The 26,895-nt window shown below is 40.2% G+C and overlaps 2 protein-coding genes across 2 annotated transcripts in view; one reads left to right on the top strand and one right to left on the bottom strand.

Annotated features, from left to right (window-relative positions):
• Positions 1-10,032, top strand: part of unc13a (unc-13 homolog A (C. elegans)) — a 37,987-nt gene extending 27,955 nt beyond the window's left edge. The window contains exons 42-45 of the mRNA XM_053513588.1: positions 2,400-2,456; positions 5,251-5,343; positions 5,456-5,615; positions 6,165-10,032. Coding sequence (XP_053369563.1) covers positions 2,400-2,456; positions 5,251-5,343; positions 5,456-5,615; positions 6,165-6,456 — 602 coding nt within the window. The 3' untranslated portion in view covers positions 6,457-10,032. The remainder of the gene's footprint in view (positions 1-2,399; positions 2,457-5,250; positions 5,344-5,455; positions 5,616-6,164) is intronic.
• Positions 10,033-10,102: 70 nt separating this feature from the next.
• si:dkey-110c1.10 (unconventional myosin-Vb) lies at positions 10,103-26,844 on the bottom strand. The gene is made up of 33 exons (XM_053513819.1): positions 26,698-26,844; positions 26,007-26,117; positions 24,341-24,509; positions 23,714-23,858; positions 23,239-23,395; positions 22,999-23,142; positions 22,762-22,843; positions 22,556-22,663; positions 22,362-22,474; positions 21,944-22,212; positions 21,776-21,857; positions 21,474-21,614; positions 21,071-21,196; positions 20,896-20,979; positions 20,557-20,783; positions 20,393-20,479; positions 19,839-20,159; positions 19,417-19,573; positions 19,028-19,267; positions 18,054-18,263; positions 17,800-17,893; positions 16,540-16,694; positions 16,137-16,304; positions 14,751-14,851; positions 14,206-14,323; positions 13,757-14,066; positions 13,097-13,248; positions 12,718-12,807; positions 12,202-12,340; positions 11,078-11,378; positions 10,739-10,913; positions 10,562-10,642; positions 10,103-10,425 (listed from the first exon to the last, which is right to left on the bottom strand). Exons 1-33 carry the CDS (start codon positions 26,722-26,724, stop codon positions 10,264-10,266), a joined length of 5,046 nt encoding a protein of 1,681 aa, XP_053369794.1. The 5' UTR covers positions 26,725-26,844; the 3' UTR covers positions 10,103-10,263.
• Positions 26,845-26,895: the final 51 nt, after the last annotated feature.

The raw sequence follows: 26,895 nt of genomic DNA, 5'->3' as shown, positions 1-26,895 counted from the left end.
ATATGTTCTTGGTTCCAAGGGCTATGGTTGAGAATTTGGCTCGCTTTATTTTTTGCTTGGTAATGCAGTAGGATTTTATATTATTGATATTAACAAAAAAATACATTTTAAACAGTACTAAATTTTTCTAGCATAGTTTCATCTAATTTGCGAAGCTAGTACCCAGTATACTGTGTAATGATATACAGTGCCAGGCAAAAGTTTGGATGCACCTTCTTACATTTACATTTAGGCATTTGGCCAGAGCGACTTACAAGAAGGGCTTTGAAGTTTCCGTCATTGGATAGATCCTTACACAGTTACTAGTTTACTAACTAAGTACTATCAGGCAAACTTTTGGAAAGGTTTATGTATTTATTTGTTTGCCTATTTATTTATTTATGTATGAGAGAGAAAGAGAGAGAGAGAAATAGAGAAATAGAGAGAGAGAGAGAGAGAGAGAGAGAGAGAAATAGAGAGAGAGAGAGAGAGAGATTAACAGATTGAAGAAATGGATAGAAACAAAGACTCAGCTATATGGACACCTTGGATAATGTTCATTCCACCATGTAGTTGCCAAAACTAAAAACAGTACAGCTGTATGTCTTCCTCAATCTCTGAGAGATGGTGGGATGGTGCGGTGCAGGGTGTGATTAGAGCCTAAAGGTAAGTGGGTGCTGGGCTATTTTAGCTTGTTATGCAAGCATCAGCGTTTTGAATTTGATGCCGGCAGCTACAGGAAGCCAGTGCAGGGAGCAGAGGAGCTAGGTGGTTTGGGAGAACTTGGGAAGGTTGAAAACAAGACGTGTAGCTGCATTCTGTATCAACTGCAGAAGATGAATGGTGGACAGAGACAAACCTGCCAGGAGTAGATTGCAGTGTTCCAGTCTTGAAATAACAAGGGACTAAACAAGGACCTGTGTAGCCTGTGTAGAAAGAAATGGCTGAATTCTGATGTGGTAAAGTAAAATTGACAAGAACAAGTAAGGTGGACCCGATTGATGTCCAGAGAGATCACAAGGTCTTGACAGGGGGATGAATCACCTGAGATGAAAAGCAGTTCAGTTTTGTTTAGCTGTCATCCAGGATGAAATGTCTGCCAGACATGCTGACATCCGGTTGGAAACCTGAGTATTTGAGGGATGAAAGGAGAGAATAAGTTGTGTGTCATCTGCATAACAATGGTATGAGTAGCCGTGCGAGGATATGAACTCACCAAGAGACCAGGTATAGAGGGAGAACAGAAGAGGACCAACTAATGAGCCCTCTGGGACAACAGTAGAGAGTTTGTGTGGAACAGATTAAAATCCTCCTCCCTGCCACCTCATACGACCTATTTAGTTTTTGGTTTAGTGATTTGTTTCCTATGTTTTAGAACAATATTTCAGATGAGCATGAAATAAAACATATGGAATTATGTAATTAAGTTACAAAAACAACAGTCATTTACTATGACTGAAGGTCAGCTGTTTTGGAACAGTTCTTCCAAGAACAGTATTGTTAATTGAATTTGCAAAAACCATCAAGCACCATGATAAACCTGGCTCTCGTGAAGACAGCTGATGCAGAAGAGAAGTTAATTTAGTTACCAGACTCAGAGCTTCCCAATTAACAACACTTCAGATCAGAGCGGTTATGAAAGCTTTACAGAGCATAAGTAGCAGACACATCTCAGTAATATAAACTAGTACTATAGTACTAAGTAAAATAAAAGGCCCTTAGCATTGTTCAGAAATTAGGAAAGACTATGGAATTAGAAGGTGCGCCTAAACTTTTGACTAGTGGTGTAATGGTATAATTACTTGCATGCATGACTTGAGAATTGACTTACTGTAGTTGTGATGCACATTTATTGCTTTTTGACAGTGTTTCCGCCTCTGGTTCTACTTTAGTCTACATTCTGTTCTATTAGGATATTTTTGGAAAGATTGGTATATTCATTCTTTCCTTCCTTTTTTTCTAGTGCCTGTTATTATCCTGAACAAGTTTGGTTTTCAGTGCCTCTGGCAGAAAAGCCCTTTTAATGAAGAATCACTTGAAATGTAATTAGAATAAATGTCATTCCTTTAGCTAAGTATTTAAATACATTAACAAAGTATTGGATGAAATGCACTGTGTCTGTATATGTTGAGTAAAAGCCATAGCAGATCATTGAAAGACAGCTGAATCTATAGTAGAATTTCTAAGATTTCAAAAACCCTATAAGGGCTAGAATTGTTTAATGAATTGCTCGTTTATTGTCTCTTTGTCTCTCTTTCTTTCTTACTTTCTCTTGCTCTCTTTTCTCTTTTTCTGTTGTTTCTCTTTCATTTACTTTCCTTTTTTTATTTATTTTTTTTGTCTCCCTATACATCCCCAAACTCTTGTCTGTTTTTAATGCTTCACATTTTCCATCCTGTCCTCCCTTGTCTTTTCACCAGTTCATGGAGGGAAGGGGATAAGGTTCACCCATAGCGAGGATGTATACCCCGAAAAGGGTACGTTTACAAAGAGCCCATGTCCTGCACCACTAAGGACCACCCATCAATGGCCCAGCCGAAAGCTTCTCTCGGATGATTATCAGATCATGTGCATCCCATTTAAGTGGCCCAAACGCATGCCCTGCAATCACTCATATCCTCCCAGAGAGGCAGTCTCAACATCACTGCCCTGCATGTACAGGGTCTTGGGACTGACTTGCCGTATGTGCTCATACATTGGTCAGACATGTATACCAGCACTACAGGATGAAGAAAACCCTGAAGCTTGTGTGTGTGTGTGTGTTAGAAATGAGAACCAAATGTCCCCACAAGAACAGAAAACTGTCTTACTGTTTAGAACTTGTGAAGACATTTGACCGGTTCATATAAGTGCTACCCTTTAAATAAATAATTATACAACAATAATATTAACCATGTGGGTAATAGATGGGATCATGTTCAAATTGCAACTCACGACTTGCCTTGGCTCAGTCACTCAGTCATGTTCACATGTTTGCGTGTGTGTGTGTGCGCTCAAGTGGCAGCAAGCAAACTGAAGCAACAAATGCCTGAGATGATCAGTTTCTCATCAATCATGTGATCAGAGCTTTGTATTTATTCGATACCTGAATTTACGTATTGAATTACTATTATTAATGGATACTGAATTAAGGGTCAATCCTTTCTGTACGCAAAATCTTAGGCACCCAGTGCTTGTGCAACACCCCTCAGCCAATCTAACACCGATGGAATTTATGCAGGCTTAAAAAATCGTTCACTGTAGCATTATGATGGCACAACTGTCAATCAAATTAAATATTTATCCAGTGCAGCCACGTCATGTACATAATTAGGTAGTGCCATCCGTCACCCCACCCCCTGTATGAAAACCTGGACACACCACCACATTAGCCCTGAAACATTTTCATTCCCATTCTTCTCACTGGATTTGGGAATACTGCAGTCAGAGTGATTTCATTAAAAACACAGCACCCTAAATAGTTATTTTTATCCTACTAATGCAGAGTGAATCAGTGAGTGCCTGCTGAACTGTGCTGTCTAACTGGGCCATGGTGCAGAAATTGAAATGTTGGTATCACCATCAACCCCGTGCTGTCAAGTCCCTTTAGGCACAACACACTCAGAAAAGCCTAGCCACTGGGAGTGCTGTCATCAGCATGTTTCACCATCACGATACACACATGCATACAGTGAAAAAGTTGAAGTTTACAGCACATTTACTGTTGCCTGCTACAGCCAGCTGGTGAATAGATTTTGATGACAGCTGGAAACCTTTTAGATAAAGGATTAAAGTGTGTGTGTGTGTGCGTGCGCAAAACGTGCAACAACCTGCATGTGTAAGAGTATGGACGGCCCATTGGAGTCCCTGGGCAGAAAATGGGGGAACAGACTTGCTGCCCCCTGCTGGACAAATGAGCCAGTACCTGTTTGCATGTTGCCTCTCCCCTTTTTACCCAACATTTCGTAGCATGGAGCAAAAGCTCAGTAAGCTCTGGGACTCTCCTTACTAACACACACATTCTGCTAGAGGGGTATTACCTGCTGTATGTCACATGTGTATCTGTCGAGTGTTCCAAATATCTGTATCTGTGTCTGTACTCAAAGGTAAATCAGAAGTGGGCATAATCTAAACTATAAGGGGGTGGTTGGTCATTGGTTGGTTGGTTTTTTCCAGAGCTTCTAGAGTTTCTCAGCTACTTCACATGAGTTTATATTTGCTGTCAGCCACATGCCCAGTAGAATCAGCACTGTTGTTTTCCAAATCAGAGAACTATTGATTATAGTTGTCAACAATAGCTGCTTAATAATATTTTATCAGATTTACTTGGGCATTTCAATTTCAAATGTCAGGATATTTTTTCCTGTACAAGCTACACTGCCTGGCCCAAAAAAAAAATTGTGCAATCTAAAATTTAATTTGACCACCTAGCTTTGAATATGACAAAGAAGCTCTCTATATCTTGCCATCATGCCATGGCTTTGTAGCATAGTGTGACCCCTCTAGCAGAATGTCTATTACACACCTTGCAGTGGCTGCTAGGACTGATCACTCAGAGGTGATGGCTCCATCCCTGAAAGTCTGCAATTGATGTAGAAGTTAGCATGTTTCGGCATGCCCCCGCCTGATTGTAAGCCGGTGGAAGATAGTGGAAGTTCAGTGCGATGCCTTTCTCTCTTCCACTCCTGGAGCAATGAAGACACCACTCTCCTCCTCTTTAATTACAAACCTGCACTGAACAAGTCACCATCCACAGCATGTGTGCAGATCAAACACAGATCTCACATAAAGTGGGCCTCTATATGGTCCTTTTAGTTGTTTACTTATTTAAGGAGTTAGCACAGCTCGTGTCTTAATATATCTCTTTAAAGACGTCTAACAATTTCGAGAGTTTATAAATGTCTCAAAATTTGCCCACCACATCTGTTATAATTATCACAGACGAATTTTATGAATTTTCCTATACCAAGAAAAACAAATGTAAAATGTGTTTACATAAACTCACTTACTGTAAATATATAATTATTCTACTGTATACTCATCTTAATGTTTTGAATACTTTTAAGTCTTAATATTTCAGGTTTTACTAAACTGTCATATGCTATTTTGAAGTATTATTTAAACAAAATTTTACTTTAATAAAGATTAAAACCAATATTTTCTCTCTGCTGGCATAATCTCCTTTTGGTTGTAGCCAGTCATCTTCAAAATCTACACAAAACTTGATAGATTTAGGGCACAGAGAGGTGAGAGCCTGGTTTGTGAATGCTCTTGTCTGTCGCTTCTTCTTAGTCTCTGGGATGGATGATGCGGTTGGAGAGGTGTCCATCCACGTTGAGATCTTCACTCATCCCAACACCGGCGAACACAAGGTTACAGTAAAAGGTAAAAGTAAAAGGCAGTGCTTCTAAACCATGTTTGGGATATTTCTTGCATGGGTTGGTTACTTCACTGTAATAAACAGAAACATTACTAGCAGCAATACCTCTCTCTGTAGTGGTTGCAGCAAACGACCTGAGGTGGCAGACGTCTGGAATATTCCGACCCTTTGTGGAGGTCTACATCATCGGGCCTCATCTGAGTGACAAGAAGAGGAAGTACGCCACTAAATCAAAGAACAACAGCTGGGCTCCCAAATACAATGAAACATTTACATTGTGAGTATAATTAATATTTAAGAAATTTGTTTTTTTTCCCTGAGTTTTGTTTATAATATCACTAATTTAAACCAACTACATAAGGTATTAGAGCAGGGGACTTTAGTCTTGTCCACAAAAGGCGTGTGTGGCTGAGGGCTTTCATTTCAACCAAATATACAGTAAGGCACATTTGATAGTTGATTGAAACCAAAGAGGAACTGATTAAACATGTGGAAACAGATGTGACCTCTGCATGGTTAGAATACAAGCCTTTAGCCACTGGACCTGTATTAGAGAATTCTTTAGCCACATAACCTGCTCAGTAAGCTAATAAACATCTGTTAAATAAATCAGAAAAATTATAACAATGCAAATAGAGACTCTTAAACTTGTATTTACTTGTGGAATATGTGGGCTAGTTCTCTTCCCTTTATGTAGCTGGTAAATTATTAATTATAGTAAATTATAATTATTATAGTTAAGTTTTATTGCTGTATTGCATGTTCAAGATGGATCAGCTTTATTCCCGATGTAACCTCAGGCTTATATTTGTAACCATGCCTATAGCACGCTGAGTAACGAGGTGGGGCCAGAGTGTTATGAGCTGCAGGTGTGTGTGAAGGACTACTGCTTTGCACGGGAGGACCGCACCGTGGGCATGGCTGTGCTGCAGCTAAAGGATGTGGCACCACGTGGTAGCGTGGCCTGCTGGCTCCCACTCGCTAAACGCATCCACATGGACGAGACAGGCCTGACCGTGTTGCGCATTCTCTCACAGCGCAACAATGATGATGTGGCTAAAGAGTTTGTCAAACTCAAGTCTGACCAACGCTCTGCCGAGGAGGGCCGAGGAAGCTAAAGGTATTGATGAGGGAATTGCAGATTTGAAGAATCACTGCCCACCTGCTTTCTCTGTTGAGTGTTGCACTAAAACAGGCTGATAACACACACACACACACACACACACACACACTGCAGATCAGAATATACTGGACCAATTTCACAAGATAGTGATACCTAAGCCACTGCCATAACCTGCTATGAGGCTTGTATGACAAGCACAGTGCAGCACATAAACATATACAGGCACAAATCCTTCTATCTCTATAATACTTGATGTTTGTGTTGTCCTTGATTTTTTAAAAGTACATATTATATGACACAACCTCATGGCTGAAAGATATTTAAAGAACAACACGTTATGTATAGTTATTCATACATAAATATATAAAAATTGCAAATATTCTTTCAATGATATATAAGAGAGATAATATTGTCTGCCGTCATATCAAAAGATGTCTAAAAGGATCCTTTTTTTTTGGTAACTGTAGAGCAGAGATATGCCTGAGTGAAAGCAGGGTCGCTATATATGTAGTGCCATCGATGCCTCCTAGAGCCCTAATACCCCAGAGTCCTTGTTTAATATAAGATAATAATGTCTGAGATTGTGGAAATATCTTCTGTAACTGCCTTGTTATTTCTTTCAATCATTCCTGCACCTTTACATGGGTGTCTCAGTGTCAGGGTATAACTCTTTTGTTCTCAGTGAGATGCTCTTCTCCACTACATCTAAAAGGCACACTGTTTAATGTGGCCAACATTTTTGAAAATTATGCAATCTTTTGAATCAAGCACAAGAACATTATTATTATAAAGCAAAAACATAAACATGGACATACAAAGTGGACCAAATACATCTTACAAAGCAAAGGATCAGCGTTTATTCGAAAATTCTTAACATCTCACTGGGAATGATATGAATTTAGAGAAACAATGACTCGTTATCTCACCTCTGTTTAGTTGTTTTTACACATTGAAGTTTAACTCTGTAGTATATTTTCTCTACAATGCGTATGAGGGCAAACAGTAGATAAGGGCTATGGGAGCTAACATGATCACGGTTTTGCATAATACCATTACTCCTGCTACTATTAGCCCCTCTTGGTTTACTGTTAGCAGTGTTGGCATGTTTGAGTGATGTATGTTTTAAACACCCTGCCAATCCTCCATTATGTCTAAGTTTTATATCATTTGTGTGTTTGTTTGTGTGTGTGTGTGTGTGTGTGAGCATGTGTGCCTTGCATGTGTGATTTATAAGGTGAGTGCATGATTGAGACATTGTGAAGTGTGTGTCAGGTGCAAATGTAGTAAACAATAGATTTCAAAGGAACTTATTGACTTGTTTGCATTGATTACCTTTATAAAGTAGCATCTGTTTTACATAATTTCCCCAGAGGGAGCAAAAGAAAGTCAGTTCAGAATAATCCCAGTGCTGTTCCCATAGCAACCTCGAACTGTCTTGCCTCCCTTCTAAGTGTTAGGACAGCACCAAGTGTGCAACCACTCTGTGCTTGTTTAACCTGGTAAATATATCCCTGCATTGATCGTACCCCTTCATTTCCAGTCATTGCGCTCTCAGGGCTGGAAACGTAGCTGTTCCACCCTCAAGTCTTCTGCGGTCTTACACAGCACAATGAAGGTCAGAGATAATGACTGGTTAAAGCTTTAGGGAAATGGTTTATCGTCAGGAGGGGCAAGATTTGGTCAGTGGTGCTAGAGCTTCATTTTTTCGCCAGTGGATATGAAATATCTCATTTATCTGTGTTCACTAGAACCTGTAACTATGTCTAAAATGGTGTAGTTTTAGTTCTGTTTAAAGTGGTATTGATAAAGAGATATACTGTTAGTCCGCGGATGATTAACTGAAATTAAATACAAGCAAATTTTGGGATTTTAGATTTTTAGATTACATACCAGAATGTGCTTTGCTCGCTGAAAGAGTTAGAACACTTCTTTAAAACAAACATTTTGTGTTTTTTGCTCTTCTGGCGCAGTTCAGTGAATTAGATAACTGCACAGTAATTTGCAATATCTGCTACCCTACAAAATTTGTTACTACATACAGTAGTAGGGATGGGAATCACCAGTACACTATTATCACGATACCTGGGTGCCGATTAATTTTCAATTAAAATTGTGATTCTATATGTATCATGATTTCATAAATAACCAGATTAAATATTACATTTTCCCCAATTTTGTTACAATTTGAAACTGTTGCATCATTCTAAATGTATGACTGAGGCGGCACAATGGTGTAGTGGTTAGCACTGTCGCCTTGCACCTCCAGGGTCCGGGTTCGAATCCTGGCCAGGCTAGATTACCGTCTCTGTGTGCATGAAGTTTGCATGCTCTCCCCTGTGCTTGGTGGGTTTCCTCCCACAGTCCAAAGACATGTCAGGTTAGGTTAATTGGCATTCCCAAATTGCCTGTAGTGTGTGTATGTGTGTGTGCCCTGCGATAGATTGGCACCCTGTCCAGGGTGTACCCTGCCTTGTGCCCTAAGTCTCCGGGGATAGGCTCCTGGTCCGCGCGACCCTGAATACAGGATAAAGCGGTATAGATGATGAGTGAGTGAGTGAGCAAAAAAGAATCGCGATTTATAATTGAATAACTGATTTTCTTTTTTCCCCATCTCTACGTGAGTGCATTTTAAGACACAGCTGTTATCAGGAAAGTAAACAGTTCATTCATTAGCCATCTTGGCAATCCTCCAGGTATTGATAATTTCTTGAGTGCTGAGAGACGTATAATAAGCAGATACATAGCCATATTAGAACTCTAAAAAAGTTATTTTAAACAAGTTCCCCATAACTACCTTTACAACTCCTGTTTTCAAGTGTCAAATAATGTCTAATCACTAAACTTAGCCTGTGTATCAGAGTTTTAGTTAACAGGTTTTTATTCTTTTCGTTGTGGTTTCTCCACACAAAAGGCCATAATGATGTCACTGCTCTTTTATCATAATTTAGTGTCAGTAAGTGTAAAATAAGTTACAGATAGAATTTATATTAAATTTCCTAATTTCTTTGTAATGACGAATGTTTTAAGTCTGAAAATTTTGCAGACTGCAGAACCCATGAATGTTGCACAGATGTTGTGAGAGGATCTAAAGTTTTATGTGTGACTGTCAGTAAAAACCTAGTAAAGTTTAGATAAGTGAGAGCATGTAAACACAAAACTTTATTTCATGTTTACTCGCACACACACAGGCATGTGCACACGCACACAGTGCACTGATGTCTGACCTCACCCAAACCATTACTCCAGATATTGTAGATAGGAAGCAGTGCATGTTGGAAAAGATCTCTCTTGTGCCAGCATGTGTCTTTGATGTGATTTTCACAGCATTGTCTTTTTGTTATTTATTTTGATATTTGGTATTATTTTCTATTTTTGGAAGGCTTGTGAATATATAAATATGTATTACTGATGTGTAGTGATACAGAGTACTAGCATGAGAGACTTTTTTTATACACAGATGTTTATAATTTCTGTTTTTCTAACTATTATTGTTCTTATTGGGGATGAAAGTGAAACTAATAGCATTTTTGCTGTGTTTCTACTTAATAAATGGTTATAAATATCCAAAATAAATGGCTATAAATAAATGTATCTGCTTTATTAGTATTATTAGTAGTAGTAATGATAGTATTGCACAATCATTGAATCAGCATGTATATACAACAAAATAAATCCATTAGAAATGATCAATTATTAAAACTATTTCCGAAATGTAAACACTGACTGACACACATATGCAAGTCAGGTTGGTTTAGAGTTTTTATTGAAGTGGACTTGCTGTGCTGCTGGTTCGCATACAGCCTCAGACTCTGCGCAGGAAATTGATCTTGAGTGCCTCAGGGATGTGCAACTGCTCAGCGCTGACTGATGAAGGTGGTGTGTATGGGAAGGTGACAGGGAAAACCCTCCGGATGTCCATCAGCAGTGGTGTGGGGTTTCCATCTGCACGATTCTTCAGTAGCCCCTTGGAGACACACAGTTATCATTATTCATGAGCATGTTTCTTTCAATTATTTTATTTATTTTTATTTGTTTTTAATGCATGGCATTGTTTAATTAATGTCATTTTTAGTATCAACTAATTTGACTATCCATTGTACCTGAACAATGCGAATGAAATTGAGTGTGACTCTCTCTTCAGCATCACTCTGTGGAGTGTACTGTGATAAAATCTTCACCACCTGCAAAACAAGCCAGGTATTACTATTATCATTCAACATAGTATCATTACTATTATTATTATTACAATGGCCTAATATTTAATCCGGGTGCACCACCTGCTGGCTGGACAGGGCATTGCAGGTTTGAACTATGGCCTTTCCGTCAGCCTCTGATTTCTTGCTCATTTGGAGGAGCTGTGATGCCTGAATGAGGGGCTCCAGTGTTGCTGCAGCGCCCCCTGTCTGCAGCCCACGACTCCTCAGCCACTCCTCCAGCAAACTTACATTATAGCTGAGGAAGAAACTAAAATACTTTAATATTCTGTTTACAGCTCAGGTTGAATTCCCACAATATGGTCTCATACAACCTACATCATCTGTTTTTCTTTCTATATTATTTTTATACATTCAAATCTGTGCTGTACTTTTTATGGATTGTCAGTAGTGTTTGCTGACCGGATCAAAAGGCCACGGTTCCAGCAGCACATGTCTCTGCGCAGTAGCAGGCTGTTGAGTGTGCAGGCAGCGAGCAGGTGTGTGAGCTGGCGGAAGGCCTGTTCCAGCAGGGCGGAGGGAAGCTCCTGTCGCACCAGTGCAGTGTGCAGAGCTCCCAGCTCCCTCAGCACAGTCGCCAGGCTGGTCACATCCGGAGAGGCTGAAGGCCGAGGATCTGAACCCGCACGCTTACGAGAGGTGACCAGCTTTACCACGGCTCCAGCCTGGCCTGGGATGGTCTCACTCTCCAGCACGGCTGGAACTGAAGTGTAGAAACCAAATCAGAAATGCTGGTTGAAAGTAATAGCACCACTTTTTACTCACCCGAAAGTGATCAATCAGGTAAGCAGTGCTGGCTGCCAGTCAAATCACAGGTTTATGTTAATATACTTCTTCTATGTAGTGAGAACTTACACAGTGACAATCTCTGGAGACCTAAATGTCCCCAAATGAGAGCTATATATTGTCCATATATATCTTGTATGACCCTTATTTATTAGGATCATAATTATCAAGCACTAAGAGAAATGGTGAGGAGGTGGTACACAACAGTATAGTTCAGATCTTAGGAGATTAATGTCGGTCCCAAGACTAATAATAAACCAATTTTAAAAATGCGATGTTATAAAACAAAGCAAAACACATAATGGTCTAATTGGCCTCAAGTGTTTGCAACTGTCAGTCAGAAAGTCTTCAGGGTAGAACATTTCAATTCCTTTGCAACATAAAAAGCTGTTTTTTTATTTTTGAAATCTTATTAACTTCAAGAGAGAAAAACAGCTGGAGAGATATTGACTACTATAATAAACAGTTCTAGATAGAAAGTATGCATCATGTTGTAGCTGTGTTAGACACTTTAGGAATGTGTTGTTATGGAAAACCAACTTTGAGGTGCACTAGTAATATAAGTTTGGCTAAAAGTTTCCTGTCACTGATTATAGCAATTTCCTACAACAGCACACCACATCATGCTTGTTCCTTACATGTTTCTATATACTAGGACAGTCTAGTATAGGAAAAATTCCAAAATACAGATTCTATATGCAACGGTGGGGGCCACGGAAGCTGTGATGAGAGTACAGTACCAATGATGGGCTGCAGGCGGCTCTCAGAGATGGAAAGGAGCTGCTGGTAGGCCTGAATACACACATCACCCAGCATTCGTACCTGCTCCTTCAGCTCCACCTGTAGTGGGAACACATCCTCACCTCTCCCTGCCTCTCCCTGTTTAGAAAAATAGTTCACAATAATGATTATGGTATAAGTATGTTTTTTTTAAACAGGTACTCCGTATACATCAGTTAAAACTACAGAAAAGTTAAAACTACACAAGAATAGCTTGAGTACATGTTCTCTTATATCCAACTGTAGCTTTGGATTTGCATTAGGTAGTGTATGTATGTTTTAAATAAAAAGCATTATAATGTCTGTCGAATTTCCTATTTCTGGTCTCCACAGTGGATAGAGAGTAGATTGCAAAAATGCTGGAGTTTGAAGAGAAAAGTTTTGCTTTGTCATGCGTGGTATTTTTAAAATGAATGCTTACAACAAAATAGCTTAGACTGAAATAGTCAGCACATGGATATAGCGAGCAGCTGGACCTGTGTGGGTGAATGCTGGGTGAGCAGGTCTTTGAGCAGGTAAGCATTCTTCAGCCACAAAGCCGTCATGTCCAAATCACCACTGTGCTTCTAAAACGGGAAACAACAATAAAGCCTACAGTACATAACCCTGCATATAAAGTCTATATAACTCCTATTAAGCTTCCTAAAAGAAGCTGCCCGAAATGTACACTGTTAGCACTTTGACCTTAAATAACCTAATCAGTATGATGGGTAATAACCAGCAGCAACACAGAAATCAGTATAGCGTACTGTATCTATTTTGTTTCCATGGTAATATTAGTACCACAATAACTTTCAGATAGCTGGGGGAATGCTTAACCTATTTCATCACAGACGCAGTGTGTGAGGTTTTTACTTTTAGGGCTGCTTTGATGGCAATCAGTGCAGCGGTACAGAGGCCTCGAGCTCGAGTCTCATCCCTGCTGTAGTCCGCTTGTCTCACGCACAGGAAGATGAGCTGCGCTGCAAGTCCCGGTGCCAGAGAAAGAGCCACATCCACTCGTATATCTGCAGAACAAAACACAGCACGTTAAAAAAGGCAGACAATAGGGCCTCTCCAACCAGCATTCATCACCATTGTCATATAAATAATAAATAATATTTATTATTAAAATTATTATTATTACATAATTAAAAAAAAAAATTATTATTATAAACAATAAATAGTTTGTCAGCCCCCGGGGCCCCCTACTGGCCTGGGGCCCCAAGCAGTTGCCAGCCTTGCATGATGACAAGCAGTGTTTTAGGAGGTATTTAACTGTATTTATAAATGTGATACTACTTTTAAAAACACCAGATTTTAACGGTAACCAGCTTGGGTACATAATATGACTTTAATTTTAAGGAAAATGTGATATCTGTATTTTGACAATGTAAATGTACGTCAGCTGATATTTTGGCTTCTTAAAATATACTAAAGAAATTCAGGCATGCAAATAATGTAAGGACTATACTGTCAGAAGATTGTGTCTGGTGAATGGTGTGTGTGTGTGTGTGTGTGTGTGTGTGGGTGTACCTGTAATAAGGTTTTTTATCAATCTGCTCTCATCTCTTTTCCTACACTCCAGTAGTCCGGTCAATGCAGTGCTCGAGTGTTGTTGTGCATTCGCTGTATTCTGAAACACAGGCATGGCTGGACCTGAGGAGAACCAAGGGACGCTGTAACATAAAAGCTGTGTATCTTGTGTGTGGATGTGTTTAATGGTATCTGTCAAACCTGCAACAGACAGAATTCTCCTGAGTGTTACGGTGTGTTTAAGCTCCTTTAGTTCCCTTCTAAGCCTGCAGCACTCTCGTTGCTGAACCTCCAGCTGCTCCATTAGATCCTAAACACACACAGTTATCTACCCAAAACAGTGATACATGCCACAGTGAAAAGAATTGGCTTTAGTGCCGGTGAGCCATCTTCAGTGCAGAGGGACACTGGAGAAGAGAAGCTGTGATAAAGTTGGTGCAGATGATCACCTTTGGCTCTTTGCTAACTGGAGCATCTCTGGCGTGGGCTTCCTGGAGCTGTCGAGTGAGAACGATTTTCTCCTTCTCCCACTCAGCTCTCTGGGCCAGGAGCTGCCTCTCCAGGAACCTGTAGCAACACAAACTCCGCTATCACACACACACACAAAAGTTCCATAATACAATATTGTTGCCATACCCCTACTAAACAATATGTTACATTTTTAAAGAACATAAAAATATCATTATCACACAAGACACATATCTTCGATTATATAAAAAGAATTTATGTTAATAAAATGGTAAAGGAAGCCTCCATAAAAGTGCCTGAAGTTTGGGGTTTTCTTTTGATAAGAGCTTAATTAAGCATTAATTTTACTGCTAATTTTATTTAATCATTTTTTTTAATGATGATTAAATGTTTGTATGCATTTGCAGCACAATAATAATATACTGTAATAATAATAACACTAACAGGTTCAGCTAATAGTAAATATTCAGCATTTGGTAAGTTATGGTAAGTGTGGTAAATATTATGTATAATAGAAGAAACTGACTTGTTGGCGACCCTGACAGCATCGTAAGCATGGTGAAGGTCCTCCCCTTGCAGCTTTCCTCCTGTATCCTTTGACACACCCAGATCCTCCAATAATGCGTTCTACATCCACAATAGTACAATATTCACAGCAACTTAGACACATGCTAGGGTTAAAATGAGTCTGAACATTTGTCATTTTTTAAGGAAACCCACTATAAGGGTGCCAGATGCAGTTTGTCAGCCCATTGTAGTGTCATTCATTTTGTTCTGAACAATCATGATGGTTTCCTTCAAAGTAAATTTTTTTCGATCATTCAAAGGACAAAATTGCTAAAGAGTTTAGCCTTTGGGCTTTAAGTCACTTTGGATGCAAGTGTAAACCAAGTGAACAAATGTAAATATGAATAACCAGTTAGCAACAAAAAGCTCCCTGGGTGGACATGAAAAAAATACCCCTGAGTGGATCCAATATCTTTTGGGAAATCAGTTTATAGTCTATCAACACAAAAAGGGTGGACCGAGGTGTATCCATTAACATGGCCAGTAAATGTGCACAGTAATTATGCACTGTTTGTCCAAAACAGTTACCAGTTCAGAAGAGTCATATTATTGGGCTGCATCCAGCAAAGAAAAAGAACTAAGGAATTTTTAAATACTGAAACTGGTTTAAGAAACCCTTCAATACATTAACAAAACATGGAAGGACAGTGCTGCCTCATCAACTTTGTAAAGAAAAGGTGGACGGAAAAAATAATGGAGTTGAGTCATTTAAACACTTGGTGAAGTTGCATGGTAAAAAAAATAAAAAATCAATAGTAAAAACCTTAAAATAAGACCATTTTCACACATGGACTGGCCCCTACTTTGTGTGCTGTAATCAAAGCTAAAGGTGACTGAATTAAATCTTAGAGTGAGCAACTTTTTTGGCCAGGCAGTGAATATCACATCAGCAACACACACTCGACAAAATGTCACTGAAGTCCTAAGAATGATCTACCACCCTTGTGCTGGATAGACAGGGGCTGACAGATTGCACATAACTAAGGTGCCACAGTCAGTAGTTACAGGACTATATGGTAGGCACCTGATAATGTGGCAAGTCTCATTAAATTCTAATCTAAGACATCTAATATAGTTATGAAAAGTCTGAAGAAATGCTATTATAATATAAAAACAACTCTTATCCCCATATCCAGGACCATGGTTGGTCAAGCTTATTGTAAAAGGGGGGGGGGGGGGGGGAGGTGTTGGCTGAAGCCTATCCAAAGGGAATTTATGTCACAAAGTGGGGTACACCTGGATGGGGTGCCAACCCTTCAAAGGGCACAGACACATACACTGCCATGTAAAAGAGCAAATATAATAAAATTAAAAGCATGAAGCTGAGAGCAGTGGCTGGTCTCACCAAAGGTGCCTCTGTGCTGCCGGGCCTCTTGTCAAAGGGTGAGGTGACACTGATCCTCCTGCTCTCCTCAGAAGAGGAAAAGTCAGGAAAACTTCCAAAGGGTGGAGATATGGGAGAAGTAGGGTCCAAAGAAACAGTGGAATCAGTTCTTCTGTGTCCAGGCCAGTGCTGCAGCAGTACAAATGCAAACATGTAAATCTGCTTTTATACAATGAATAAGGACCATGCTGAGCCTAATATATCACCTGCATATACTGTATTCACCTGCAAAAGCAATGTGTAGACACTTAGACATTTTTTTTTCTTGAAAAGAAACAGCATTGCAACATAATTATCTGACATTTTGACAACTTTTTAGGAAATATTTTTCTCTCTCTCTCTTATCTCTCTGTAGCAGCAGCACCTCAGCAGTGGAGAGCATGCTCATGTCCCGCAGGTTGTCATATCTCTGCTCTAAACGTGTGAACTCCCTCAGTAAGCTCTGATATCTCCTTCTCTCCTCCTCCAGCTCGGCCTGTTCTGCTGCTCCAGCCTGCAACACCAACTGCTGCCTGCTTTCTAACACACACACACACACACACACACACACACACACACACACACAGAGTAACACCACAGTTACAACATTATGGATATTGACTTTTATTCCCAGTGTAAGAAGCATAGCCTGACCTTCATAAATCATACATAATGTTTCACTTTCAAAGTTTAGTGTCCCTTTTAGTAATTAAATTTTTCTTGCCTAAGCGATCATCTGCAAATATCATGATGGGTAACAAATAAGCTAGGGTTAGGGTTAGTGAAAGCCGCAGTTTTTTTCACACACTGACTATAAGATTCTGAACTTGCTTGTTTGCTCTTTGCTTGTCCAATTCCTCCCCGTCACTAGGGGGCTCCCACATTAAGGCTACTACTACCACTCAGTCGAGAGGGCAGAAGACTATCACGTGTTTCCTTTAAACCATGCAACGCCAGCCGACCGCATCTTTTTGAACTGCTCGCTCACATACTGTTGGGGGCGGCGTAACACACTCGGAGGACAGTGCTATCCGCTCCTTCCGCTTGCCTGAGCTCCCAGATGCCCCTGATTGGCTGTAGAGCCGTGATTAATGTGGGAGCACTAAGTATCTCTCATCCCTCTCCTCTGAGAGAACTCGGCCAATCAGCTCTCTCTGTGCCTCCGGCTGCGAGAGGTTACAGCATCACCGGGGAATCGAACTCGAACAACACAATCTTTGTAGGCAAAGGCTACTGTTTTGGGGGCCAGTCTACTAAAAATGGCCTCAATTGTCATTAAATAAGCAGTCAGTCGATTTTGTCGTTCTCTAGTGCAAGTTGTTTGGCTATTGGATGAGTTGAATGTTTGCTGTGCTGAACATAATTTATGTTGGGAAAAAGAATAGTTGCATCACTGCATACAGTAACTTTAAATATATAGATATACATATTTAATTTAAATAAATTTGCTCCAGGTAGAGCCCTAAATAAAGTCACAAGCCTTTGATGACAATATCAAATCCATGTTGCTAGTCTTCTTTAACGCTGTCAAGTTAGGTTAAAAATCAGCAAATTTTTGACTCGAGTCCAGGTCAAGTTCAAGTCATGTGACTAGAGTCAACAACACTAAAAAAAGAGAGCAATAAAGCTTTGCACATCATATTACCTTCTTCCCTTTTCTCCTGCTCCCATAAACAAATAGCCAGATCATCTCTTTCCTTTTCCAAAGAGTCTCTCTCCACCTTCAAAGCTTCCATCTCCTATAGGAAAAAAGACAATAGCAAAATATAAATACAACATGCAGTGAGTTTCTAGTGCAACATAGAAGGAGAAATCTATGGTCTCTAAAATACTAATGCTAACTAAACAACTCCCAATCAGACCCATGGTATTTGTTGAGATGTTAATGTATACTCGGACCTGTGTGAGCTGGTTTATCTCTTGAGCAGCTCTCTCATCAGCTCTTCTCCTCTCTTCCTCCTGTTTTGCAGTAAAAGAAGGAACAGCTTGGCTCTGCTCCTGGAGCTGCTGCTGCAGTTTGAGAAGAGTTGAGCGCAGCTGCTCCACCTCCGTCTTGTGTGATTGACGTTCAACATGGAGAGATTCACGAAGAGCTGTACTTTCTCTGGCCTGAAACACAACACACAGATTCAGGGAATTGATATGACCTGTGGCCTGAACATTATGAAGTTGTCAGTCCGTTCCAGAATTGCTGGCACCCTTCGAGAGTCATATTGTACATATACTGTATATTAAAAAGATTGTTACATTTGGGAGGGCATTACAACACTGTCTAGGTGGGTTGCACAAAATAAGAGAAATTTGACATTTGTTCAGTAACAACAGAGGTTTGACCATAGATTAACCTTTTAAGAAAATTACCTAATCAGAGATTCAAATCAATGCAGAAAATGTTCATAATGGCAATAAATGGAATTAAACTGAACTGAAAGCGGCAGGACACACACACTACAACTCAAAAGTTTGGGATCCAACTTGCAAATTTCTTTGTTTTCGTTTAGTGATTTATTTTCTACATTCTAAAACAATACTGGAGATTTCAAAACTATAAACTAACACATATGGAATCAAGTAATTATGTAACAACAGGCAACAGTCAGTTGTTATTTTATTCTTGCAAGAACAGTATTGTTAAGTGCATTTGCAAAACCCATCAAGCACCACGATGAAACTGGCTCTCATGAAGACCTTCTTAATATCAACTGTTTAAAGAAGATTTTTGCATATCTTGGATGCATTCAGAATTGCCTTACAATGTAGATAGAAATAAAAATCAGGAACAACCATGGAGTTAGACAATCATCCCAAACTTTCGAGCAAGACGAGGCCCGATAATTGCTCTATAGAGAACAGAAAAACGACTCTATCCTTACCTCCTGGTCAGCACGCAGCTGAAGTTGTATGAGTTTGACCTCCATGCCCTTGTTGAGCTCTCTGTACCTCTCCACAGAGCGAGCCTCTGCTCGCAGCTTCCGCAACTCCTTACGTGCAGCCTGTCTGCGCACACAACACTGCATTAGCACCACTGCAGCCCTTACACGCCTGAACCAACGTCTAGCAAGCCAACAGCGAACCCAGGCCTGCAGACACACTGCTGCCCTCTCCATCAGCACCTACAGTCACAGAGGTCAAGACATACCACTTATAATTTATTATGTAAAAATACACATGTGCAGCAGATCATAGTCTCGGAGATGGATTCAGATCTTGTAAGATACGTAAATTGAGGTCTAGCAAGTTGGCTCTTTAGAAAGCACTTTACCATTCTGTATGCATGGCGAGCCTGCATGCCCCTGGTGAAGGCCTGGATAGTTATTGTGGCCTTTCTGGTAGTAAGGAAGAGCTGCCTTACTTTTACCATACGGTATGTCTTCTGAATGACCAGTGCAGCCCTTGTGTACTTCAGTGTCCAAGCCAATCTAACGAAAATATGATAAAAGTTCATTTGCAATTGTCATACAGTACGTCCATCTTTATTGTTGTATTTATTTTGCATTAAGCCGCTTATAGGAAGTGTTGCTAGCAGTAGCATAAAAATTGGTATTTAGTTGCATTAGCCAAAACAATTAGCCTGTACTTCCTGGTTTTGGATCAGCAGCCCTAAGAGCTAAAATAAAACCAGTTTTCGATTCAAAATGCTTGTCTGTGGTGAAAGTTTTGAGGTTGTCAGTGAAAAACAGTCACCTGCGGGCAAATGCTCCCCTGGCGTATCTCTGTAGAGTCAAAGTGGCCCAGCGTAGCTGCAGGTAGCGTCTGCGCTGAATCCAACCTCTCACCCAGCTCTGGATCTTTACCCCGGCTGCCCGTAGCTTCTCAGCCCTCAGCTTCTCTAGCAAGGCCACCTGACCAGCCCGAAAGAATATTTTTGTCTTGCCAAAACAATACTGCTCAGGGTCAGGAATGAGGGCAGGGATTTTTTTTCGACAGGTTGCCCGAAAATCTTCCTGAACAGACAAATCATGAAGGAGAGCTCTATAGCGAATGAAGAAGTCCTCATATGTCCACCTACAGGACAAGAAGACAATTATGTTTGGTATTACCTAAAAGCCTAAAACTATAAAGTGTCCAAAATTTGTTTTAGATGATTTTAATCAAAATTGCCTTATCCATTTTATGATACAGTAAAACTACAGTAAATGTGTAATATCAACTATGATTTTCAGCTGAGCTTTTACTTTAGTTAATCTACAGTATTTGACGTTTCTGTAATGAGCTGCATATGAGCGGTTCAACTTTGCCTGGATGGGTAGCCTGCAGCACTGATGCGAATTGTCTCCAGCACACCACATGCTCGTAGTTGTTGTACTGCCCTTTTAGGCTCGAACCTAAGAAAAGAGAGACACGTTACTCAAAATATTAACCAGACAAAACACTTGAAAGCCAGAGACCCCGGCAGACACACAGAAAAGCCTGTTTGAGGTCGTTGGGTTTGATGCAGCGGACATAGTGTGGGGTGGTGCTGTGCAAGGTGTCCATCAGGAGCTGCAGAGACTGGCGGAACTGGAAGCCCACTGTCAGCTTGTGCTCACGGGGAGCTCTTTTTCCTGAACGCACATTCGCAGGCACAGATGAGGCAGAGAGAGGACCCCCAGCTGACCCCTGCTGGAACAACTCAGCAACCAGCTCTGACTAAAGAGGCAGAAAACACTAATGAATATATTTTACTTATCAGTTTAGCTCTCCGTATTTACATTTTTTCAAAGACCAGGAAGGGTTTAGAAAAGCAAAGGTACACCTGTACCTGACTGGCTCGCATTATATTAATGGGCTCTTCAAATATTGTGTCACGATTCTTATCTAAAAATCCTTCGCATTCATACTGGACCTGAAGGGGGAAAATAAAGCAACTTAAACACAGTTGTATTCACCATGTCCTATTAGAAGTAGAATAAATATTTAAACTCAAGGCGTCTAACCATGTCAGCGAAATGGAGCACAATAAATGCAGCATTGGACATGCGTGGCTTATGGAAGTAGGGGCTTCGGTTCAGGTGGTGGTCGTAGAGTTTTTGTGCCCAGTTTTCATCTGAGCCTTTGGGCATCTTGTATCAGAATAACACAAAATTTCAGCAGAGTTTAGACAGATGTGGCTTTTTAAGTAAGTTTATGCATCATTTAGGTAAGTTTATGCATAAAATATGCACCTATTTTAGATAATTGTGTTTATTAAAATATATATAATTCTGAAAAATTTTCCAACCAACCAAAAGTGGGACCCAACACTGTCAGCCTGAGGCATCTCCTTTGTAAGTTTTTATTCCTACAATTTACAAGGAATTGATCGAAAAATCAGACCTGGAACATTTCAAGTCAACTTACCCTGCATTCCTCATCGAGCAGGTTCAGGAGACCCAGAGAGCCCTCTATGAGGGTGATGCAGGGCTGATTATCACTGAACCCGATACGGTTCCAGGGTAGCTCCTCTCGCTCATACTCCTCCTGCTCCAGCTGGAACACGTGCTGCACACACAACACTTAGCTATCACTGACACATTCTTATCAGCAGTGAGATATTTTCTTACAGTATCTTTCATTATTTAATTTACAGAAGCATAATAAGACTTGTAGCATTTGTAGCATTAACATACATTTTGTTCAATTGTATTGTATTGGTTTATTACCCGGTTAAACTGTTGCTGAAGTTTCTCATTGGCATAGTTAATGCAGAATTGTTCAAAACTGTTTCTGTCAAAGGTCTCAAACCTATAAGAAACATAGACTTTAATAATCAGCGAGGATCAGAGATAACTCATGAGCAAAATAATCCTATACTGTAGTTCCCAACATACCCATAGATGTCTAACACTCCTATAACAGTCTTGGGCTGCTCTCTGTGTGCCCTTAGAGCTGAATTCAGTCTTTGTACAGTCCAGATGAACATCTGCCCATACACATGTTTAGCCAGAGCATCGCGTGCCTCTTTGGCTTTTTGGGCTGACATAGGCTTTACCAGTAGCTCCCCACCTACAGCTAGACGCTGATGACACAACCAGTGGGCCATCTGAGGGCCTTCCACCCCCATTAGTTTGGAGAAGAGCACCAGAGATTGGTCATCCGTCTGGCAACATACACACATATACACTAGAGAATCTATATGGTGTGAAAACAATTATTATTTTCACAAACCAAACATAAAGATATTAATGAGATATTAATTTGTTCACATGGTTAAACTGTGATTTATTTTTATTTTTTTTATGCTCGCACATTGATGTAGCTACGTTCGCCTCCTCTGCCACTGGCATGGATGTTAACATTCCCAAGATGGAGGAGAGCTGCCAAAATCCGAAAGACCTCCATCTGCTGGTCAGGTGGGACTCCTGCAGAGTTAAAACAGGCATCACATCAGATCATATATGAAAACATATCAAATCAATGTGTTATACATGCACATGTCTTACCAAGAATAGTCAAAGCATTTCGAGTGTGCTCCAGCTCTATAGCATCATCTGTGCCGGAAATTTTGTTATCTTGTCCTTGGTTAGTGTATCGAAAATGGTCTGCAGCCTCTAGGAACAAGAGATTCAGCAATTCTCATCAAAATCTAGTTTTTGTACAAAAACATGCAAACAGGATTTATTACTTCTGACAGACAGTTATAGCTTACTAAGTTTGAGTGGCCTCAGCTCTGGTAGATCTCTGGAGGCACAAAGCTGGTAGAAAATGTGATAATTCCTTTCCTCTGTGGTCTAAAAGGCACAATGAAACAATAAACACCATAAACATTGAAGAGCAAAAACAATAAATGTGCATTTTTACATTTATAAATGGTTTTAGACAGGTTGGATAAGGAAATTTCACATTTCACATTTGTACATAAGATTAAAGTAACAATAATTGGTACCTGAAAAACAACTCTAGATTTCTCCAAGAGGTAAGTCCTCATGTTTGCTCCAATTATATCTCCTTTAGATCCAAAACCAATTTCAATGTACTTCCCAAACCTGCTGCTGTTATCGTTGCGAGTAGTTTTAGCATTCCCAATGGCCTTCAAGAAAAAAATATTGTATGTTGTAATACTGTTTAAAAGTACACTAAATTATCTTTAATAAAAGAGAACACAAAGCCAAGCTTGTCCTATTACCTCCATGATGGGATTGGACGCCAAGACTTTCTCCTCCACACTGGTCTGCTGAGCTGCTCCTCCAACCACAGCAAAGTAGCGCATGGTGAACTTTGCAGACACTGTTTTCCCAGATCCGGACTCACCACTAATGATAATGGACTGGTTTTTCTCTTCCCTGAGTGAGAAAATTAAATCCTTTTACGTCTAGTGGGCAATTATATTAACAGAATAGAAAAGAAGTATTAGTCCACTGACTACCCATTTATATTTTAGTTTACAGATTTTAAGGCGCATCTATTTGAAATAAATATACCCAAACTTGGCAATTCCAGAGTCTTGCAGAGTGAGCGCATAAAAATACTTATCACGCACCAATTTGGTGTTTGGTGTTTCTATAAAGGCAGAATATAGGCATGGCTGAATTAACTACATGAGAAGTATAAACGATTATTTCAGACTCCACAGGTCTTTCCTTCTCATAATTTCTACTGACCTGATCATAGTGCGATAGGCATCCTCTGCTATGGAGAAAATATGAGGATCCATATCAGCCATGTCTTGCCCACTGTATGCATCAATCACCTCTTCTCCATAGATGGGCAGCTGTTCATATGGGTTCAGGGCCACCAAGACAATTCCTAAATGATACATGGTAAAAAGGAAATTTTAAGAATATTATGCTTAAGTTCTTCTTTAGTTCTGCTTCAGTCAGGTACAACTCCACCCAATGGACTGCAGAGAGGGGTACCAAAGTCTGTTCCTCCTTAGACTCATAGAACTGAGTTACAACTGTTAGCTTCTGAGAGTTTTATGTAATCATATAGTTCAATCATGGTTACAGTGAACTTTATTCATTTTTACTACAGAATTATATAGCACAGACTGTAAAAGAGGTTTGGTATGTATTGTGGTCTTTATAATCACAAATTCCTGGTGAGCATCATGAGAAATGAACTAGCAGTCATTTTGAAAAGTAAATTAGCAGGTCTAAATCAACACAGTGGCTAATGGCTCTTTATAAATCTGTTTTAAGGGGATATGGTTGTCGCGGTGGTTGCATGAGAGATCAGTAAATGAATCATTAAATTTGACCGACATATTACAATCACTGTTCACACACCACAGTAGGTGTAGATACTGTTGTAGTGGAGGAAGCGCACACGCAGGTTGTGCAGCACAGCCGGCTCGTGCAGGAATGTGAGTGCTGTCAGGTCATTTTCACCCTCCAGTATTTCCGGGTTTCCCAGAGGCGGCAGACTTGCAAGGTTCACAACAGAGTATTTCACCTGCTAAGGGGGAAAAACAGAGCAATTACTAGTGGAATGAAAGGTATTACCTACAGGGGCTGGACAATAAAACTGAAACACTGGCCAATTTAGTGTGGGAGGTTTCATGGCTAAATTTGACCAGCCTGGTGGCCAATCTTCATTGATTGCACATTCCACAAGTAAGAGCAGACTGTAAAGGTATAATTAACAGAGTAATAGCACAGTTTTGCTTAAAATATTGCAAAGCACACAACATTATGGGAGACAAATCAGAGTTCAAAAGAGGACGAATTGTTGGTGCACGTCTCGCTGGCGCATCTGAGACCAAGACAAGACTTGGTCACCTGGCCAAGTCTTTGTGATGCATCAAGAGCCACGGTATCCAGGGTAATGTCAACATACCACCAAGAAAGACTCACTGTAAAATTAGATGTACACCTCAACTCTCCTGTTTCCACCAAAACTGTTCGTCAGGACCTCCACAGGGTGAATGTACATGGCCAAGCTGCTATAGCCAAACCTTTGGTCATTCATGTCAATGCCAAACAGCGGTTTCAGTGGTTTCAGCAGCGAATATCTTGGGCTGTGGACAATGTGAAACATATTGTTCTCTGATGAGTCCACCTTTACTGTCACATCCGGGAGAGTTACAGTGTGGAGAAGCCCCAAAGAAGCGTACCACCCAGACTGTTGCATGCCCAGAGCGAAGTATGGGGGTGGATCAGTAATGGTTTGGGCTGCTATATCATGGCATTCCCTAGGCCCAATACTTGTGCTAGATGGGAGCGTTACTGCCAAGGACTACCGAACCATTCTGGAGGAACATGTGCGTCCAATGGTTCAAACATTGTATTCTGAAGGCGGTGCCATGTAGCAGGATGATGATGCACCAATACACACTAAGACTAGTGACAGAGTGGTTTGATAAACATGAAAGTGAAGTTGAACATCTCCTATGGCCTGCACAGTCACTATTATTGAGCCACTTTGGGGTGTTTTGGAGGAGCGAGTCAGGAAACGTTTTCCTCCACCAGCATCACGTAGTGACCTGGCCACTATTATGCAAGAAGAATGCCTAAAAAACCCTCTGGCCACTGTGCAGGTCTTGTATCTGTCATTCCCAAGACAAATTGATGCTGTATTGGCCGCAAAAGGATGCCCTTCACCATACTAATGAATTATTGTGGTCTAAACCAGACGTTTCAGTTTCATTGTCCAACCCCTGTCATAAGCCCACAGATTTTTTATGAGGTGGTTTCCTTATTTTAGAATATTGTGCAGGTGACTTTTTCGTAGTGGTGTTCCAACTGGGTTTATGGCGACTGTGACATGTTACATTTATGACAGTTGTGAAATTGATAATATGGTGGTGTACTTGTAGGATCACAATGTTACAGGGCACAATGATCTTCTGCTTAAGAAATAAACAGGTTTGTTAAATGTTTGCTATTACTGTTGTACTTTTAGATTATGTAATGACTGAAGGATGTGTGTGCGGTGTGTGTGTGTGTGTCTCACTGTGCCATCGCTGAGCTTTAGTGTGAGGTGCTGATCTCCGGGTTGGTAGTCACGTTCAAGCTGAGCACACACCCACACCTCTTCAGAATCTGGCACCCACACACATGCTCCCTTGAAACAAAGTGGTTCACACATGCAGTACAGGAACCAGTGAGCACCCACATTACGTTCATCGCCAGTGTAAAATTAGAAATCAGCAATTGTATGCATTTTGCATGTATGGTAAGAGTTCATCTAAATTCTAAATCACTGGATGGCTGGAGAAACGCTGAACAGTGTATATTCCATTAAAACATCAGCTTTCTAATAACATATTCTCTTTTTTAAAAATTGACACTCTTTTTGAGTAAAAGCAAATCTGTTTTTTTTATTAACAGCACAAAACTCTCAGCTTCCTGTATAAGTGTAGCCCATCCCAGTGACAGCACTTCTCCGGCATCAGCAGAATTTAGCCTCTTTTACATTAAACATTAACATCGGTCATTCATTCCTCTCCAATCTTGTGTCTCTTCATCAGCTTAAAACACCCATTTAATAAAAAAAAAGAACACATAAAAGTTTTGCCCTGAGAAACAGATTCCTTTCACAGGAATTTATCATTTTTAAACGAACAAATCTTTGCTAGTTTTTATCATCTCATGAGAATAAGTAACATCCAGCACCACTAGGCAAAGTCAATTTCCATTCTTACCTTAGTGTAGAGTTCAGCAGATGCCATATTAACCAGGATTATTTGTTGAATAAAACAATTTAGGCACAATAACAAGGAGAAATATGAAAAACAATGATAATTATAACGCAAGCGATTCAATACAAAAGGGATACAAACACTGCTTCCTCTCTTAGTCCCTCTCCTACAGAGTCACCGGCTCTGTGCCCTTTGCTCTAG

The sequence above is a fragment of the Clarias gariepinus genome, chromosome 15, assembly GCF_024256425.1.
Source record: "Clarias gariepinus isolate MV-2021 ecotype Netherlands chromosome 15, CGAR_prim_01v2, whole genome shotgun sequence".
Lineage (NCBI taxonomy): Eukaryota > Metazoa > Chordata > Actinopteri > Siluriformes > Clariidae > Clarias > Clarias gariepinus.
Note: the sequence above shows the minus strand (reverse complement) of the source record. Positions and strands in the feature narration are given on the sequence as shown.